The sequence below is a fragment of the Grus americana genome, chromosome Z, assembly GCF_028858705.1.
Source record: "Grus americana isolate bGruAme1 chromosome Z, bGruAme1.mat, whole genome shotgun sequence".
Taxonomy (NCBI): Eukaryota; Metazoa; Chordata; class Aves; order Gruiformes; family Gruidae; genus Grus; species Grus americana.
In genome coordinates, this window is record NC_072891.1 from 33,222,501 (window position 1) to 33,244,362 (window position 21,862).

General features: G+C 35.4%; 1 protein-coding gene across 34 annotated transcripts in view; it reads right to left on the bottom strand.

Annotated features, from left to right (window-relative positions):
• PTPRD (protein tyrosine phosphatase receptor type D) overlaps nucleotides 1-21,862 on the bottom strand; it is a 1,257,748-nt gene that overhangs the window by 142,125 nt on the left and 1,093,761 nt on the right. For 33 of the 34 annotated variants that reach the window (XM_054809724.1, XM_054809753.1, XM_054809747.1 and 30 more), the window contains one exon: nucleotides 1,509-1,697. The exons of the other annotated variant lie outside the window; for it this stretch is intronic. In XM_054809724.1, the coding sequence (XP_054665699.1) occupies nucleotides 1,509-1,697 (189 nt within the window). The remainder of the gene's footprint in view (nucleotides 1-1,508; nucleotides 1,698-21,862) is intronic. 34 annotated transcript variants of the gene reach the window in all.

Here is a 21,862-nt window from a genome sequence, read left to right on the forward strand (position 1 = left end):
ACTGTTCTACAGCTATGTGATACATGTGTACTGTTCCTTTTAGGTGTTGCTATGACTGATAAGACAACATTTCTGTGGAGGTGTGCGTGTGCGCCACTATAGGGATCTGGTGACTACACTGACTGTTAGTAAAATGCATGCCATGCATTTTAAGAATAATAATAGTAATAATATAATAATAATAATAATCATCATAATAACCATAATATTCTGAATATGGAAATTAGTGGGGGTGAAGTGCGCTTCAGAACTAAGCACTTACCAATAGATTCTGGAGATTTAAATACGGAGAGAAGAAAGACAGCATAAAAATATTATTATATTCCTTATAATTTGGTACAAAGTTTTCAGTTAAAGCTTTATATACTAAATCATCTATGTCACATGTGAAAAATTAATTCTTAATTTACATTAACAGAAGGTTAATTTACACAGTTCTGCTGACAACAAGCAAAAAGTCAGTTAACAAGACGATTTAACATCACAGGACAGGTCAAAAGCTGAGAATTCTGGGAAGACATGTGATTAAACAACTTAGATTCTACAATGATATCTAATACAATTGCCAAAGAAAAAAGCTCCTTATATCCCAATTACCTTATTTAGGGATAAGCTTTATACTTTATAAATTTAGAGGCTTTTTTTTTTTTTAAATCTAAAGAGAGCAAAAGAATAAACTAGGGCAGAGGGAGAGTGAAAGAACTGCTAGGGAGGTGCAAGGGGCAAAGAGAGAGAGAGAGCAGCAAAAGCTGGATTCTACACCAAAAGCAGACTTCTGTAGATCCAGAAAATGTAGGATTCATAAAGCTTTAGCGTGGGCGCACACTACTGTGGCTAAATGTGTTGGAAAAATGCTCAGCCAGTAAAAAAAAACTTTATTCCATAGATTACCGAAGGATTGCTTTTCCTTTTTTTTTTAAAATTTTATTTTTAAGGTTTAATTGTGCATGGGAAAAAGTATTGTGTTTTATGTATTTGTGAGAGGAAAGAAGATGTGTCCAAACTGGCTAATCTTTGGTGGAGTCAAATGTGGAAAAGACAGCACAAAACACATTTTAAATTTTAATTGAAGTGTCTAATGCAGGTTTTGGTTTTGATGAATATAACCATTGGTACTCCTTGCAATTTCTGAATGAAGTCCAATGTTGAAATAAATTTGTTAAAAAAAAAAAAATATAAAGGAAAGAAGAAAGAAAGAGGAGAAAATGGATCCATCAAGTACTGCAAAAAGCAGTAAAGAAAAAAATTATCGAAAAGTACAGTCACAGCAGTGAGCAATGTGGAGTAAACAGAAGCTGCAAAACACATAGAGACAGACTCTAGAAAAGGCTATGACAACATCACAGACATGGACAACACACTCAGTAACACAGAAAAGAGAGCAGGAAGAGAAATTATTACCTATAAATAAAAATTTAAATTAAAAAAAAAAAAAAGGAAGAGAAAGAAAAGAAAAAGGTGAGAGAGAACAACTCTGGGTGTTAGTGGAAACAGTAACAAGACCCTACCTGAGCGTAACTGTTTGATGCGGCCGTTGTTATTGCTTGTATCAACAGGTAAGAAATCTTTGAACCAAGTTATTTCAGGATCGGGATTGCCACTGGCTGCACATAGCATGGTAGCTGTACGAGTTCGTTCAACCACCTTCAGCTGTGGGCCCATATCAATGGTGGGGAAACCTCGGGGAATTTGATCCTCTGCAAAACAAATGTATGATTTGAAGGATTTCTCATTAGTTACGTAGTAACTCATGAAAGCCCCAATCACCACTCTCCTTAACGTTCAAGATTCCCCTCATTCATTGTACACAAGGAACTGATGCAAAAACCAGATACTCAGGCAGTATTTTTGGTAACTTACAGTGATCAAAATACTGATACAAAATAGAAGGTTCAGAAAAAAAGCAGCTACAAACTTTGTACTTACTTACAAAATGTATTGAATTGGCATGATGCTGTATGTAGTGCATAATCATTAGACTGCTGCTATGGTACTTTATAATACTGATATTGCTCTGCTTGTGAGAGTCCTTATTATTTTACATGAGACTAGTACACAGGGAAGTGTGATCGTGCAGTATAGGATTTGGCCAGGGACTTAGGAAACCCAAGTTATATTTCTTGATTTTATCATTATTCCCTATGTGCTGTTGGTCTTAACATTTATTGTCCCTGTGCTTCAGTTGTCCATCTGTAAGATGGGTATGACAGTGCTTTACTGCTACAGAGAAGTGCTGTGAGGATGAATACATTATAAGATTGCAAAGCACTGAGAAACTCTAAACATTGGAGATATGCAGACATCAAAGGTAATGTGAAAGAACATTCACAATGATTTTGAAAGGGTACAACTGTGTCAACTAAACCACTCAGATATGGTTAAAAATCCTCACCCTAGTGTAGTCAATAGTGAAATATTAAGAAATACTGAACAAGAGCAATTTGCCTTCTTAAGATGACACACGCTAGCAAGTAACACTGGAAGCACAGTGGGATCAGGCAATTTCTCAGAAATTAAGTTAGCATAGGTAAAATAATCTATTCAATTACATCATCTTGCTCTTCACTTCCATTAAAATGGCAAAAATATTTATATTGCAAAATAATTGCTATTATTTCAGTTCAAAAAGGACAAGCAAAAAAAATCAAAGAAAGAAGATCAATACTAACTATAAAACACATATCTTATTAAATTTCTCGATTGGTGGTTACCGACATGCAATTGATTAAGGGATAAAACTGACTTAGAAGAAATTGTTCTATGTCAACTATCTTTAATGAAAAATGTGACATATTTTCAAATAGTTTCAGGGAAGCCTTCAGACTTTTCTGAAACACCTATTGCAAGCATGTACATCATACAAATATTTGCAGTTCCTGGGGTCTGCTGTTGCCCATGAGCTACTTAATTGCTTGCAATACAAATGCACATAGATACTACTCTGGTATAGTAAACACAATTCTCCAGTAAGTTTACATAACTCTTCAGAGATAGTATTTCTACCAATCAGTGGTTAAGTGTCAAATCCTTCACTAGCTATAAGCCCTTCCCAAAGAAAGGTATGTTTCATGTCTGTTTATAAACATGAAGTCTTTACTTTAGGAGTAACTGACAAGATTTGACTTGTGACACAGAGCAGGATTTTTATGACCTGACCTTTCCCTTCCTACTTGGCTCATACAGAAAACCCTGGAGTCCCTTTTGCAAACACATAAGTGTACAACAAAGATAATCTATCTTGAATACTAATAGGATGGCGTAGTAAAGAGCTTTCCTTTCTTATTTTTAATAAGGGTAATTAAATTCCATCCATCCCCCTTATGCATTGAATCTCTTTGAATGAATGCTCTTCATGAAATTTTCATGAGAACATCACAATGTAATAGATTCAAATAGCCAGAACTGTTATATTTTTGACAGTTGTGGCTTGTTTCCAATCTGGCTTTCAGGTATTTGGCAATAAAACCCCAATATTCAACATAAAATGGACTGGGGAAATAATGAAATTTCTAATTGGAGTGCTTATCACAGTGGATTTAGTTTTTAAGATGTTAATTGCTTCCCCCCCCCAAGTTTATTAGTGATTTGGACAAAGCCGTCTTTACACTTTGATGGTATCAAGTTTGACAGATCATCAAACAGACTGTGCAAGAGAGCTGTGCAACAAATCAGGGAACAACTGCCTCTCAGCCACAGTAAGAGAAAGGTAACTATTAGAAAATTTTGATATATTGGTAGCTCTACAATTTTACATGAGGTGAAAAGAAAAATATTTTTTACTGCTCATTAATATGCTCAGTAGGCTCTAAACCATAGGATATACCACTGTTCCCTATTAATATTCAGTTCTAGTGAATTAGCTTCCAGTTCATCAACAATTTAAATCCGACTTGACCTTCTCAAAGCCATTTGGTACTGTCATTTTGAGAGGCTGTTAAAGGGCAGATTTCTCTGTCCTTGTGCTTTCTGAGTCATACATGTAATACATATTTTGTTTAGGATGGCAGATACAAGAGATTTAGAAATAAAGCACATTCTTTGAATTTGTTAGGTGTCTTAACAGCACTGCATTCCATTACTGGCATTAAGAGAATGCCTTTAGTACTGTGCTAGTATAATTTCCAATTGCTGGAAGAGCTCTACCAATGTTATTTTTCACTGAATGTATGATCTGAAGAACATAGAGAGGCAATTACAAAGACTGGTTACCACATAAACCCTAAAGAGAGAATGATACTTCCTTGCCTGTTTTCCATCACAGTTGTTCTTAGTATTTCTAAACTGTCGCTGTGTATTCAGTCTGTTTGACATTGCTTATCTGTAAACAATGTCCTTGAGATTCCTACCTCTGCTGCCAGTTTTGTCAAAATTGTAATTGCTTCCCTTCCAAGCAACATGCATGGAAAAAGCACATTAGGGTCTACATTCAGATTTCAGCATACATACAGGCATTATCCAACACATAATTTCACATGTTGCTGCACCTACCTTAGAGGTCAGCCTGCCCTGACAAATGCAACAGCATTTAGAGTAGAGACTCAAACTCAGCTTTCATGTGTAAACAGCAATTTTGATGGAGTGGTAACTTGAAAATACCAACAAGTTAAATTATGCTCTACCAAAAAGAAACCATACTCACTGTGCTGGTTTTGGCTGGGATGGAGTTAATTTTCTTCAGAGTAGCTAGTATGAGGCTATGTTTTGGATTTGTGCTGAAAACAGTGTTGATAACACAGGGATGTTTTAGTCATTGCTGAGCTGTGCTTATACAAGGTCAAGGCCTTTTCTGCTTCTCACCCCACCCTACCAGCGAGTAGCTGGGGGTGCATAAGGAGTTGGGAGGGGACACAGCTCCCAACTGACCAAAGGGACATTCCATACCATATGACATCATGCTCAGCATATAAAGCTGAAGGAAGAAGAAGGAAGGGGGGACATTTGGAGTGATGGCATTTGTCTTCCCAAGTAACCATTACACGTGATGGAGCCCTGCTTTCCTGGAGATGGCTGAACACCTGCCTGCCCGTGGGAAGGGGTGAATGAATTCCTTGCTTTGCTTTGCTTGCATGCACGGATTTTGCTTTACCTATTAAACTGTCTTTATCTCAACCCACGAATTTTCTCACTTTCATTCTGATTGTCTCCCCATCCCACTGGGTAAGGGGGAGTGAGCAAATGGCTGTGTGGTGCTTAGTTGCCGGCTGGGGCAAAACACCACCACTCACCTTTAACAGTATCTACAGAAAAAAACTCTCAACATAGCTGTGCAACAACTATATGTTATAAACTCTGTTCTACTCCTCCTTTAACTGTGTTTTCTCTCATCTTAAAGGAGAAAGTGTGCTGCTATAATCTCTCTTTTTAAAATGACATAACTTTCATAAGATTTCAAGAACTTCCCAAGCTATGTCTGAATATATACTGTCAAGCCTACATATATACAAAAGCCAGATCAAAAGAAAGAAGAGGACTTCATCCAAATCCAGTGCAATGGATATGACTCTTCATGATAAAGCAGGTGTACACCACAGCTAAACAAAGAGAAAAACAGTGATCTTCACTTCACAGCATTTGTGCCACAGCTTCTTAACATTTTGACAACTTTTCCTGTAAAAAACTCCTTTCAGATCATGTCTAGGCCCTGCTGGCAAGGGCAAGATGAATGGCAGCTTTTAGAAACAGATTGGGTCTTAAAGTCTTGAATTCTTTATAGCTACCTTGTTGAATCACTTTGGCAATCAGCACTGTGTTTTAACAATAAAGACAGAATAGAATGAATAATTTTCTCAGTTACAGTACGTTATGATAATATTACTATGATAAGGATATGAAGTGCAAACGTGAAGTACCCCAAACAAATTGCGATGCCTTTGGTTGCGGGTTATGGAATGTAAAGGCAAGGTAATAGCACCAGGGTCCAAGAGAGTTGACATGAAAACTGGGTAATATTTCTGTTAAGTATTTCCTTCCACAGTAACTATTTTCACCACCTAAACACCCATCTTCTAGAATATCCATATTAACTTGTAGTTAAATCTGTATAATCTGCCTAACAAAAATACATACTTAAAATGTTTCACTGTGCCTCTTAAAAAATATTGTCCTTTGTGAACCAGTTATTCTCTTTGTGGAAATGGAGGGTGGTTCTCCATTCTATTCAGGAAGGAAAGAAAATCTATTTCAAGATTCACTGATAACTTTGCCACAGGCAAATTTTAGTCATTCTGTAGCTCACAGAATAAAAAGGCACACATGGAGTATTCCCAGAATACACTATAGATACTGAAGATAAACTGCCACAATAAAGTTTATTATTTCAAAGAACAGTGTAAATAAAGCTTTTATTTTCACTATTCCAGATGGCAGCAGCATATAATTTGCACTGTTTTGACATCATGACCGTATTATTCAAAATCATTCTTCTTGCAACTGAACTGAACACAGGATTGAGAACACTAAAATCAAAGAGAGTAGAGGAGAGAGTAAAATCAACATTTTGCAGCAAAGTTGGTATTCTGTACTATTATTGAAGAACTATGCATATGAATGAATTGAAAAATAAAAACAAAGCCATTTCTAATTATACATAAAAGACTAATTTGGATTTAAAAGATATAAAGCATCAGAAAAGTGCCAGTTAATAAACATTATTCCTACTGAAAAATTTTACAAGGTAAATTTTGCCAAAAAAAAGTAATTATGAACACACAATAAATTCTTCTCCCAGGGTCCCTTGTTCAAAACTGCTATATACAGATGGATACTTTTACTTAGTGGTGCTGTAAGTCAGTAAAGGAGGGTACGGGCTACATGTAAGAATAGATCTAGGTATCTGATGGGATTTCTCTTAAATTTTACGCAATTATTCCACAGAATGGAAGGGAATTAGACATTGATAAGATGATCAGAGACTCACTAACAGTTAGTAAATATTCAACAAGAGAACAGCTGCCCATACCATCCCACTAAAACCCATGCATTTAAAAATATTCTTCATATATTGAAGAGATGTGCAAAGCACTTTTGATGCAAAACAAATTTGTTTAGTAGATCTGTATGCAATTACCCCGTAAATTGCAAAGTAATGTCTATATAACAGAACATAGAGCCACTTAGGCTGAATTATCATTTGTATGAATGTTGAAGCAGCAATTTCACATTGCATTAAGTCAGTTAACATTCATTGTTATTAGCATTTAGCCTTAAATAAGTTCTCTGTTTTAACAAATGACTGCATTGAGTCTTTGAAATTAGATATCTTCATAAGGACACAAAAATGGAAAAAGGTCTGTTCTGCTTACTGGGAATGGAAAGGGAAACACAAAAGGCCATGTCCTAAAAAAAAAAAAAAAAAAAAAAGGTAAGGAAGTAAGGAATACAAGAATCCCTGCCAGATGTCCCTTCTCTAACATAAGGAGAGGACTCAGCCAGAGTTATGGTAGCTGAAACATGGGCAGAGAATGTGAAGTGGTGTTTTAAGTGCAGGGTATCATATATTTAGAAAAAGAAACACTAAACTTCTGAAGTGGCAAGGATTCAGCATGCTATGTATCTCCATATGCAAATGGCACAAGAATGAAACTATGTAGTTCGCACTAGTGAATTAAAGACAACAGGACAGCAAAGGATATGAATTTCCATGATTACCATTTCTAATTTGAGGCTTAGTTTCCAGACAGGGTTAGGATTTAGATTACACTAAATCAGGGTTAAATTTGGTCTTGCCAAGAATGAGGATTAGGAAAAAGCATGATTGCTCTATCTAGTCAATATTTTTAACACACTAATATCTGTGTTTTTACATCCTACCTACTTTCATTTGAAAAATAAAGGAGAAAGAATAACATTAGTGCCATGATGGCAGTCTTTGCTTTAAGCTTTAATTTTTCACAGCACACACATTTTTATGGTGCATGTAAATAGTGAGATCAGCAGTAGGTTCATATGTACAAGAGAGCTTGCTTCTCATGTCAGCAGTCTGAATATACAGAATGCCTAAAGGCATTAATTTCTTTTTCTTAGCCTCCTTTCTATTCATTAATACTCTGCGTTAAAAGATTGATATGAGTAAATATATATGACACTTTTCATAAGTAATTACCTCGTATTTGTTCTTAAGTATAAAGCAATAAATCATCACAATAAAGATGTAACATACTAATTTGAACTGAGAAGGGGACACAAGCATCATTTTGTTGCTTCACCAAAGAGGACGAGAGAGAAAAAGTGAGCAGTCTGGCAAAGTTGTCAGATCATACAGTCCCCTTCTCCCTCCTTCCTCCTCATTTGCGCTGCACGCCTAAACCTGCACCTAAACCTAAAGGAGTGATAATACTGCCTAAGACAGTCAAACGAACTCTGCTTGTGATCACAGCCATTTCTGTTACTGATGTTACACAGCTTTCAATGAGTTTTCCTCAATGCCATAATCTTAACTGAACACTTTTTAATGCAGCCTACATACTCTGCAGCCCAAACTGACAACTATACTAACTGCATTAATGTCACGGCTGCAAAATTTAAGGACCTGACAGAGGAACTGTAGTGGCAAAACCATCAACTTTGTTTAAGTCTTGTTTTCACAGGAGAATAATACTATTTTCTGCATTTTTAGCTCAGCATCAAATTGGTGCATTTTAGAAAAAGGAAGGGGAGGATTTTCACTTCCATAGGTGGGTAGAAAGGTGTCCTAGAAGGCCGACAGTTTGGTCCCTTATAAGAAGGAAATAAGGAATAAGGGTGATGAAATTATATCCCTCAAGTTTTGACAAAAAGATACTTGAGTCAGGAAGTTAAAAGCACTTTTGGTGCAGTGAATTAAACAGTAAGTTATTCAAGGTAGCGGCTATGCACTTCAACCGCTTTTTATAGTGCCTGGCACAACAATGCACCCATAGCAAATGGATGTTATAGCAGTATTTCAATAAATAGCAAACATAATGATGAATAACAAACAATAAAAGTGCTATTATTGCTGAAGAGAATGGGAGAAAAGACATATGTTGCCAGAACAGACAATGAACTCTGTAAAAACTCAGTTGAAGAGGATATCCCTTGAAACTCAGTACTACTAAGCATTACACTAATGTTACTGGTACGAAATATGCACAGTTTTTCTACGTCTAATGCAGCATTCATCTTCAGTGGTCTGAAGAGCATGCCTAAAACATTCATAACACTTGCATGACTACAGATAGGTGACTGTAAAAAAATAATGGATACAGTAGCTTCCCATTTCTGCGGGTGTTTTTTTTTTTTTTTGGTCTTTCCACCACTATGAACACATGTCTATCAATTAAGAAAATGCTGGATGAGATAAGGTGTAAGACAACAAAGCAATGCCTTATATCATGTACTCCTAATACCTATGCGAAAAAGATAGAATCCCAAATGCTGGTAAATGATAAAATACATGGCATCTTTGAACCTGTATGAATCTTTAACAGATGCGAGAAAGTATTTCCTTTATGAGTGGATGGTGAAGTTCTCCCCTGCTGGCCTGGCTATGGAGGGAACAGATGTGCTCTAGACCTCACTCTCCACCTTCCTGAATATGAGGGAGGTATCCATCTCACCTGTCGTGCCCACCTATGGCAACACGCCTTCTCTCTCACAAATATTGAGATGACATCTAGGGATCTATTAGCAGGGAAGGATAGGTATAGGAGAAGGGAGTAGATATGAATTTCTCTTTTGCTTGGGGTCAGTTTGACCACGTAAGTCAACATAGCTTTGAGGAACTTGTCCAGACAAGGAAGTTAGAGGATATTTTCTTGTAGGGAAAACATATCCATTCACTTTTGTTCTGGAAGAATACAGAGGAGCTTTCTCTGTAGCAGAGGACACACACTGCTTAAAAAACAGCCTTCTCACAGTTCAATGCCCAAACTCAATAATTACTGCTGTCTGATAAATACCCTCTAATGAGTATGGAGTTACATGTCAGAACCTTGCATTAACACTTAACACATGGATGGCATGCCTGTGGATGAAGGCACATGTAGTAAAAAGAAATTTTGTTTCTAAAGCCTAAAGCAGCCAACACATCAAGGTTTTCATCTCAGAAAGTCGCATGTGTTCATGATATCACATAGTTTTGCTATGGATTATTTTGCACCGAGAAATCAGTGTTAAAACTGGCTGTGACCTGAGACTTGGACTTCTTCCTCAAATTTGGTGCTGCCCTAAACTGAAGTAAATGGGACTAGCTAGTCTGGGATTTAACATGTTTCATGTTATAATAGGAAGCGCTGTTTTCATAGATGATAGATAACATCTGTACTCCAAGTTACTGTGTGGAAGAAAATACTCAACATCCTGTCATGCTCTCTAGCATGGCGAATGCCTGCCTCCGAAGTGGGCACAGAGGACCTGGTGATGCAAGGCAGTGCTCGTTCTGATCCACTGAGTGCTAGCACTCACGTTCTTTCAAAGCATTACTCACAATAATAACCATATGGCCTTTACAGAGCTATTGTGAACTGTTGTGAACTGAACTGAGCAAAATCAAGCAGGCTTTCTGGAAGATTGAATGAGAGAGATGTACTTTAAACATGACACTTTCACATTTGTCTAGCAACAGCAGGTAATATTTCTCATGGAACAGTAAATGAGGAATTGCATGGGGATCCATTCATAAGATGTTGAACATAGAACAAAAATGGATTTACTGAGCTTTGCTATAACTCTTGCTGCAATTTACTCAACTAATTGCACCACAAATTATATTGTCAGTAATTTGAAATAGGATCTTGGCTTGGCATAGGATGTTAAAAAGTGTTTTTTTAAAAACTGTTATACATGCTGAGCTCAAGGTTCACACCTGTAAGCCCATCATAATTACTTTAATTAACTATGAAATTCAGTGCTACCTCTAAAAAATATAATGAAATCAAAATCCGCAACAGGCAGTGTAAAATGAAATTTATTACAGTCTACAGTCTGAATGGATATCTCCAACTTATAAATAAAAAATGTCACCAACAATATTTGTGAGCATTTGCTTACTAAATGTTAAATTGATTTTATGTATAGGTAAGCTTTTTGCTTTCACAGTTTCCTTTTAAGATAATTTTATCACCAATTTCCAACTAGCTGATCAAAGATGATCCTAACAATGCAAGACATACTTTCTAGAAAAAAGTGAAGGGAATGGATGATTTTTTTTGGTTTTGCTTTGTTTGGTTATTTTTGAAAGAAATTTCTGTAAATAAAACCAGTAATTTGTTAACACAGATACAGTGATGTTTCAGTTCCAGTGGAATACTGTACAAGCATGGACATAAGGAAGTAGCTGTTCTGTGTAGCTGGAAGTCATGGGCCTAAACAAGCGCTGGGAAAATTTTGAACGGTCCACCGTGATTGCTGGAAGGTGAAAGGAGTCATGATGTCAGGTGGGGCGGGGCAGGGGGAGCAGGGAGGAGGGAAAAAAAGTGCATCTGAGAAGGAATAGAAAGAAGAGTTTCATGTTATGACAGTTATTTGCAAATTCATCACAAACTGTTCTGTGAAAAACAGTTAATGAAGTCAAACAGCTGTGGAGAGCCAGTTCCTGCCTTTAAACAGACATAGTGTGACAGACTAAGCTTAGCATAGCATTGTATGTGTCAAGTACATCAACAATCACTGTAAGCACAAAAAACCTCCATGCCACCTCTGCGGACAGGCTTAACACATGATAAATTGCATGAAGAAAGCATAAATGAAGAAAACAAAATGCTTGAAAAAAAAAGATGTGAATCTGTCCAGTGGTGAATTGCCACACAGTGAGAGGCCCTATGCCACAGAAGCAATGCAAACAATTGACTGAGAGCACCGGGGTTGTGTCTGATTTCAACAATGGGGCTGTTTCTCCTTGGATTTATTAGTAATAACAGCTGTCATTCATTTTATAACTAAATACAAAGCTAATTTATTTTAGAGAAAAGAGATTGAAATAGTTTTCCTGTAGGCTGGAGAGGTATGCATGAAGATTATTATATGCACCCTTTAGAAGCATTTGGGAATAGGTCAGACATTATAGTAATTGAGAAATAATTTCTGATGCTAAATGAATATATAGCAATAAATTTTAGACTATGCAAAAGCATTTTGTTGTACCTGAAGAAGACTGAAAAAATCAATTTGTGCATTCTAAATATCTTTCTGCTTTGATTTTATTAAGCCATACTACTTTGAATAAGGGCTACAACATAATCTGTTCTGAGTATTAACTGAAAAGGTAAAACAGGGATTATAAAAAGACGGGTTGTTTTTGACTTTTCAGTAACTTTCAGCTCCTTTGGCACATGAGGAAAACATCTTGCTAATATATAGCTAGATTTTTTGGTGTTCTTGCTCTGAATACTGAACTTCTGGAAAAGGTTTGTCTAAACTGTTTATCCTGATGTATTAAAACCTTTCTGAAGAAGACGATGTTTAACCTTTAATATGAGACATCTAAGCCTTCATACTATTACAGGACCAGATGCAGGTGTATGTGTCCATAAACACTGTTATCTCCAAAGCCCCACCTTAACATCTTACTTTCCTTTAAAAACCCACCAACACGCCACCCTGAAAGAGCACGATCAAGAGCTTTAAGAAAAACATTCTCTTGAATTTTGGCCTAAAAAATCTCTATGCTTCTACAAAGCAAGAGAAAAATCTTTTTCTGTTTATCAGGTTTTGTAAACCACTAGGCCAAAATTTTCCAAGGTAAATATTCAAGTTCATTTTATTACATGACTTTTTGGTATTTAGTAGCTGGGTATGCAGAAAAGTCGGTATCATGGAGATCACAGCTGCAGAAACACTTCAACATAGTTCTTGCCTGAACTCACTGGAAATCTCCTTCTACACCAAAGTGTCTGAAAGCTCTTAGAAACTATTAGCAAGTACCTGGCATATTTCCACATCTCTTTTGCTATGCCTGTGATTATCTTTACCAGCACATATAACAAGTAGGATGACACGAACTGCTGATGCTAACTTAAGTCTTCAAAAGAAAAACTACTGACAGCAAGCATACTTAAGTGTTTTTATCAGCTTTATATGAGCTTACAAAAACCATCTTTCTCACAACAAAATCTAAACCAAACCAAACCAAAATTAAATTCATGACTACCACAGATAGAATTCTTAATTTATTTGGTGCATAAGTTTAGACACAAAGTCTTTTGTTCCAGTAAAGGAGACAAAAATTCCTTAGAAAATATCTTAGATCAGTCTCTGTGAAAAGTAAAAATTAATGCAACTATCAGGTGTAAGTTACTGCTTCCTGTTTCAAACTTCATGCCAGACGTCAGAAACTATCAAAGTCAGGATACACAGCTGCAAATTGGAGGATTATTTTTCTAATGATTCTGAGTCAAGAAAAAGAGTATATCCAATATCTAGCAGCAAAATACGTAATAATGCTAAACAAACTTATGCACAACATATGCAAAGCCAACAAGTAACTTAGTGTAAACTACACGTTTTCTTCTGAGTATGCAGGATTAGCTATAGGAGCTCTGAGAGATCTCATTCTGTCTTTTTAACTCCTGGGTAAAAGTTCTTTTCAATGAAGGTAACAAAAATAATTTTCATAGCTATTATTAATGTAACATGATTTTGCAAAGCATCTCACAAAGCAGACATCCATTATAGTGAAAAATGGGTACTGTTACATCTCTATAGCTCCATATAATTAGGGTAGATTTTTCAAATTTCATAATGAATTCATTTTTTTACAGTATTTAGTTTTATCATATGAAAGACAGTGAGAGCATTCACAGTAATTCTGAGTCTAAAAAGCACCTGCTCCAAAACAGTTTTAGTGATCAAACCACTACACATTAAAAAGAGATCATTCAAAATCAGTTTTGCATCATTCTGTAACATTGCATAACTGTAAAAATTATGAAAAAAACAATATTGCTATATATTTCTTAAACCTAGGCAGTCTGTTTCAAATAATCACATGCAGAAAATTATTTCATGATTGTCTGCCAATGGCTTTAAAACTTTTTCACCACACAATTTATCTAACTTAAAGTAAATGAGTAGTCTCATTGAGAAAACTGACTGTAATGGAACTATTTATATACTTAAGTATGTTGCTGAACCAATTGTCACATTTTCTAAATTCATTGCAATTTTATTTCATAGGCTATTTCATATTATTCTTTCTTCCTACTCCAAAAGCAAATCAGATCATTTACAAATTTTCCCCCCCACATGAGAAATACTACATTCTCTTTCTCCAGTATATAAGTGAAATCAACTTGTATGCATATCGCTTATCTGCCTGAAGATTCATAAAGTGCTGTTTAGATTTTACGGTGAGTATCATAAAAATTTAGACATGCATCATCAAGAACAGTTCATTTCACCATGGTATTTAAGCTAGCTCTTATGCTAAACAGATACAGCACTGCAGAGAAATGAATGATTATTTTCTAATATCATAGGAAGAACAAGGAAGCCATTTAACGTATGTTCATATCACTAACCATCAAGCTTCTTAAGGCCTGAACCAGTAGCCATTTCATGCAAGCAACACTGAAAATTAGTTACTGGAAAACCAAAGTAAAAGAGCAAAAGGTAATTTTCAAGTTGATGTTTTGGCAGTGCAGGTGGACTAAAATGCACACGTGCAAACCCTGATTAAAAGTGTCACTGGGTTTTATCACCATTCATGGTTAATAACTCTCCTTTTTTATATCAAAATAGTATGCGAAGACAAACAGCACTGAGCTTTTAGCACTATACCAACGTATCTCCTGAGTATTAGCTAAATGGTAAGACAAGCACTTGCTACCAACACTTGCTGTAGCAGCTGCATGTTAGTTGGACTACCTTTATTATTTAAAGTTTATAAGATTGAAAGTTCACAGCCGGAGGTTGTAGGGAAGTAGGCAAACAACTATGTTCTCAGTCAGTACGAGATGTTAGTTTAATAATTATTACAATAAACCACATACGGTTTATATTCTTATCTTGATGTGCAAATAATACTAATTAACTTTATTAGGAGTTACAGAAGTGCATCAAAAGAATAGATGCTATGAAACCTAGAATTCATTTTTAACACATGAAAACAGTATTGCACCTGTTTATATGAAACCCTCACACAAAATGCTCTGTAAATTGGATAGCACATGTATTAATACTATTAACAATGTTAAAACTGAGACATTCATTTTATACCGATTTTATTTTACTATATGCCCTTAGTGTTTTAAGTGATTTCTCTTGTTCCATCCGTGTATAAATTTATTTTCTTCTAGTAAGGTTCTGTTTTATCTTTCCATATTTTTCTCTACAGTAGTGTAAGGAATTATCTTTTGTTCTGTAAGACTATGAAGATGAATGCTTAGAAGATACTTATTGAGTTTTATGTTTGGTCTTCTTGGTATTTTTACTCTGGAGATAAGTACCTTTTAGAACCTTTTTACCCTTTTTATTTTTTTTCTTCCCAATTTCTTTCAGCAGAGGAGTCTTTCAGTCAGTGTTTAGTCTTCTGTTCAAAACTGCCTCCCCAGAGAGTTGTAACTACTTGTCAATCTCCCAAAAGAAAAGATGAGAATTTAAAGTAGTCCCTTTGTTTTAGCTGCAAAGTTAACTCCTTGTTACCCTCCTGTCGGTGTACAAAAATTTCATTTGAAGTTGCTGGTGCTCTCATCTTTAGTTATTTGCTTAGAGCTTTGGTGGCTCTAATGCTTTTTAGTTGCAGAGTGTGTCTGCTGAGGGCTGCTGCACCAGTGCATTACACCATTCCGTTCAACTGTATAGTGCTGGTGTATACTTTCTGCCAGTGTGTTGTGGTGAAGGGTTTGCTATTAGAGTGTGCACCATCCGTGGTTAGCACGAGAGGAAGATTTTACTCAGGGTTATGAAATTCTGGTGAGGATGGATCGCTTCATCCCCAAGATGATAGCTCTCCTAATAGTTTTGGTATTGCTTTTATGTGTCAGATGAACCGTCTACTTGCAGCACTGAATACTGGAAGGCCATTGAATGAGATTTGGTGGCACCACCACTATTCCTGAGTGTGATAATTTCCTTTTCCATTTCTTATCCTACTCTTTATGATGAAGCTCCCACCTCTGAAGCTGTTTAAGAGATGTTTGGGTGTGTGCTGCTTTGTAAGAAGCAGGTAGAGAAAACAGTTACAATGACTCACGCTTTCTGCCTTTCCTAAGATATTCTTCATGTGCAAAGAGACAGCTAAGTTCACTCACAATTTGGTGGGAAAAAGACAATGGTGTGTGCCAGCCTACTACAATATAAAGGGTAAAAGACTGTGGGTAAAACTCCGAGAAGAATTATAAGCATGCAATTCTGAAAGAAGAACTGATAAAGATGCAACATCTGCAATATAACTATGCAAGTGAGATTTTTGTGCTCAAACTCAAACCAACCTAATGATCACATCCACAAACTCCAAAATTTAAATGTGATGAAGACATATGTGGTACTTAAAAACTGAAAAACAAGCCTCAGTTTGTTTCTGAGCAGTGAATGTAATAACAGCGTAATTGCTCCACAGATATTAACAGTCCTCTCACGTTTTCTGAATTGAGTAATACCCTATTTTATTGTGTGGGGTTTTTTCACTTTTTATAAAAAATTCCAGCTAGTAATAGAACATTAAGACCAAGAGATGGTTTCTGTTTCTTTTTCTGTACCAATGTAATTACTAAATGCCAAGCAGTTACACTTCGTTTCAGTGATTCTTAATAAACAACTTTGTAAATGATAATCAGATAGAGTCACAGAAATGAAAAATTTCCTTAAATCCTATTCTACCATTTCTAGAATTATTTCTTAATTTACTTCATGTTCACTCTAAATTAGCATCACATCTTGGGGGAAATGCAAAATACGACAGAAAATCTAGGAAAGAAGTGTTTGGATATATCCAGGCACAGATTGCTGCTTGTGAACTTGAAGCTCAAAACGGACAAGAATAAATATTATGGAGTCCTATAGAGGACTAGCCTTAGTAACCACCTTTAATCTGAATGTTAGCCATTCATTTTGGATAATGGCTAATTCGTTTTACTTTTTTCTATTATTTCCACAGAGCGAAAAGTCCTTCTAAAAACAATATTACAGATTTTAAAAAAACACAGAAAATAAACAGCTTATCCTAGAAACACCTAACAACATTTCAGACTGACTTCAGAAAGTCAATATGTTACTTCCATGTTTTAATGAAGAAAACCAGAAAGACTGATGATGGTTACACAGTTTGTAGAGAACCTACATTTTAGAAAGAACAGGCTTCATTATGAGGCACACAGTCAGTACATTCAAACTTAAAACCAGATCAGCTTCATGTGGCCTGTTGTAGTGTTTCAAGTAAGGAGCAAGCCACTGGAAGATTCTGGGTTTGGGAAACAATATTCAGATTAGATAAAATAATTTGAGCTTCTCAACAGCATGGAATGTTTGAGACAAGGATGTTAGCTTTATTTTCTATACTACATTTGTATATACATTTGTAAAGAGTTCAGTAGACTTCTATAGGACTGTTTTAAAGCCAGACATCTATGAGCAAGTACTATTTTAATAAGCAAATGACGAGTAATTAATCAAACCCTGACATAAGTTTAAAAACAGTGGATACGATCCTGCAAAACAAAATCAGAATTTCTAGCAAAAGACAGTTTGTGCACTATGAAACACTCTCAGAACCTAGCAAAGAGATCTGTGGTTTTATTTTCACAGCCAGCTGGTCTATCACAAAAAAAATTATTCCATGTTCTCTGTGTAATTATTACTCATACACAATGAAATAAATGTGTTCTATCCAGGGTTTTCACTCAAATCACCACTCAATACTTCTCAACAATATCCTCATTCAAAACTTCATTGGAATCAGGGCTGAAGCATCTCAATTTGTCCCATGATATACAAACTGACCTATAAGGCATTGCAATTGAAAATTAAGAACCCTTGAATTTCTCAGGGCTCCGTGTGAGATACAAGAGTTCAAGCAGTTCATCTACTTTAAAAACCTCTACTCTGCTTGCAAATTAACTCATTTGGACACCACACTAAAAAGCTGGAAATAAGTTACCTGTTCTCAGAGATTTTAGAAAACATGTTCCAGTAATTAACATTGCCAAATTTACTATAAACTTTGTGGCACAGAGATCATAGAGGTAGTCCTATTTCCAGATGGTCACACGTAGCAGAATTTCACTTTGTTGATCCTAATATCTCGTGGCTGAAAAGGAACGTATCTGTCTTGTGGTTGGTCTGCAGTAACCACTGTTTTTTTTCATCCTAGGTCTTGGAGGAAAGACAATTCTAGTGGAGAAGGAGATAGAGTGTCTAAGACTGACTGCAAATTCCCTAAACAGGTCCAATTTTTTGGTTAAGTAAAATACATGTCTATAATCTTCAGTAATACCACATTCTTGCTTTTGAAGGCACTTAATTAAAAAAAATTCCAAACTGGGTTCTAAGGTTTTTAAAGGTCAGATCTTCAGTTTTTATACTGAGGATCCTGTTGTGATAGAATTTGTGTCAGTATTTTTTTTTCTCTCTACACAAATGAGTATAATAAAACATTCTCTAACCAAACACCTCTACAGAACATAGTATGGAGCTTCTCCTCTCCCTCTGAAAACAAACAAAAAGAACCCAAATAATCCAAAGTTTTTGTGAACTTCAAAAAGAATTGTAATGTTATCGAGCACTGTAATTTTGAGCATAAGAAATCAGGAAACCAGCATATTCAACAGAATGAAAATCAGGCCAGTGTTATATTTTTTCTTCCCTTTATATATTATGCCATGCACAGTAAAACTGAATGGGAAATATACTACCAGTTTTATAATACCACAATATTTCAAAGATGCAGAAATTCATTACAACTTCTGTGCAGTGTCTAGATCAGCACATTTAACCTCTTTGATCATATCTTTACTGGGAACTTCTTTTTGTCTCTAATTATCAGCACTATTCTTCCTCTGCAGATTCTTTAGCAGGCTTTGTGAATTTAATCAGAATCACTGTATTCCCCCGTATGATTAAATTTAAGCACATTCTGATTTCATCTGTACTATGGTTCAAGCTGGTATCATCACTCACAATAGCTGATCCTGATTTTTAAGCTTGAAAATGCTATGAAATCTAACTGCATACCATGTTTTACAATCAGCTCTTTAAGAGATCGTGAGACACACAAATGCACATCCTCAGGTTCACTGGCTGCACTGGTAAGCAAAATACAGAAAGAAAGGATGCTATAAATGAAAGACTTCTATAAAAGTAGAATGTTTTGTCAGTGACAATGAAAGTAAAATATTTTACTATCCATATATTAAAGGCACTTCACCTCTCCACAAGCTGACCATATACTTTGTTAAATATTTGCATAAAAGGACTTATAAATTGATTTTAATGTGTGTGATTTTAAATTACTTGTCTGCATTTTTTATTGAGTAGGTGAGAGATTTTCTGTCTGTAGCTACTGAAAAGGAGATAATAAAATGGCAGCTGTTCTGAAAATAGCAGAAGGAATACAGCAGGGTTCCTCCATAACCACGGGTGACCTAAAAAAAATCTGTCAGGACTGATTTGTTTTTCCACTTTCTCTATGAGAAGCTTTGTTACAAAAAACACACAAAAATCTTCACATGGATTATTATCTTCAAATATTCAGTTACAATAATGGTGAGAAAGTCAGATAAAAGTTGATAGCGGACTTTCTTAACAGAAGAAAAGGCCTAATGGCTTTTTCAGCTAAACAGCAAATCACTGGGTCACAGAACTTATTTGTTTTCTGTATTGCTTGGGGAATATCAAATCAAATCTCATTTTTACTGCAACGTACTGACAAGGTAAATAGAGTTCAGGAAATAGCAACAAAGCTTAAGCAGCACTTGAATGAAGTAATTCATTGTGCAAGCTTAGGAGACTAATGTTAGAGATCTCTTAGCAAATAATTAAAATAAATAGCAGTTCAGGAGGCAGTGGATGACCACATAAAGGAGGACAGGCATGGGATGAGAAAGTCTTTCAATTAGTCATAAGCAGCATCAGAAAACAGCTTAAGAGATGAAGCACTGGGTTCTTACCAAGTCTAATTTAATTAGGGGAATAGTGTATGGGTTTTTATTTAAAAAGGTAAAAACAGTAACAACAAAACCAGGTTTTAGTCAGTGGTACTATACATAAAAAAAGATTGAAATATGGGTAATAAATGATAAATACTTTGCCAAATTCAAGAATCCTGGATAAAACTCACATTTATTTATTGTCTAGCCTTGGAGTTGATGAATGTAATTGATCTACATAAACAGGCCCCAAATTTTCCATTTTGTTGTTTCGGGATATTCTGTTAAGTCAGAATATGCACAGTCCTAATATCCCTGTAACCCACACCCACTTCCGACGCAAATCTTCTTCTAAATCACACTTCAAAGTGTACTATAAATTTATTTTTATTAGTTCAGGAATTTACTTTCATTTAGATATTATTTTTGCATTCTGTTATTAGTACCTGTGATAGTGCATTACAATATGAGCAAGTCAGTGGGAGGGGTAAATTTATTTCAATTTTGATGTCAAATACTGCTTTCTGGGCCATGAAACTTGATGTTTATATGCAGTGAGTATTTCATATCAGTAGATTAATAGCTGCATTTTCTGTAGTGGCTTATATCTGTTCCATTGTAAAGATTTTGTGGCAAGAACAGTGTCACCGTACAGGCTTGTAGAATGTCCAGCACAACGGTGCTTCAATTTTGATTGGAAACATAGAAAGCTATTGTAATACAAATACAATATTTGTTGATTGCAATATTAGATAAATATACGACAGCTGATGAGACCATATAATTCTCTAGAAGGGTTTTGAAACCACTGTTCCTTTCTTTTTATAAAACCTGAGTGCTGTTTGTGACAATGGAACATTTCCATTCATTCCACAGTGGAGCAAATGCAAAATAAAGACTTAATATATGATAAGAGTATGGCTAGCAAGAATAGTTCTATTTTGGTAAATAAATTACTCTGAGCTATCACATGCCCTGAAGTAAATGGACAGCTGCAACAGTTTTCAGTAAGCTATTAGTGTGCAAAGATAGAATTATGTACTTTTGCATAGACAAAAGCTTGGTACAACGGCCAAAACGGCTGATTTGTTAGATTCAAGACTTCATCCAGACTGCTAGGAAAACTGTTTAACTTTACCTTTCAAACAGAGAGATGAGAATCTGACACAATTTAAAAGGCTATTTCTGGGCTGTCAATCAGAGCAGGCCAAGAGATGAACACTGTATTTGCAAGTTATCAGGAACTTGCCAAATGTAGACACAGAAATTAGACTCCCACATTACTTTATGAAATTCGGATTACAGAAATACAAGAACAAAGAAAGAAAAGCAATTGGGAAAATAAGGACATCACTGATCAAACATCAAGTCATAATACAAAAATGGTATTTGTGGTTTTTTTTTTTCACTGATGAATGATTAAATAAAACACAATTATTTATTGAACAATACCCTTCAAAGCAAGGAAAGGAAAATCATCAACATTTGTCTTCAATAATCTAATAGGGATCTCATGTCTTGTCTTAGAAAAACTAACATAAACAATGTAGTTAGTGCTGTTCAGCCAAGAAGTATTGCTTTTCAGTAGAATGAAATGCGGAATAATTTTTGTTAAAAATAAAATTGTATTATATTGCAATATCTTGTCTATTTGTTTTGAGAAGATCCTTGGAGATCAGAAGATGGGATTTCAATTAGACTACCTTTTTTGATGCTCTGTAAAAATAATCAAATGTAGCTGATTTTTAGTGGGACAGAAGAGAAAATATTCTTCCATGTACAAATTTGAAGATGTTCATGATCTTATATAATGAAAAAGACTGGAA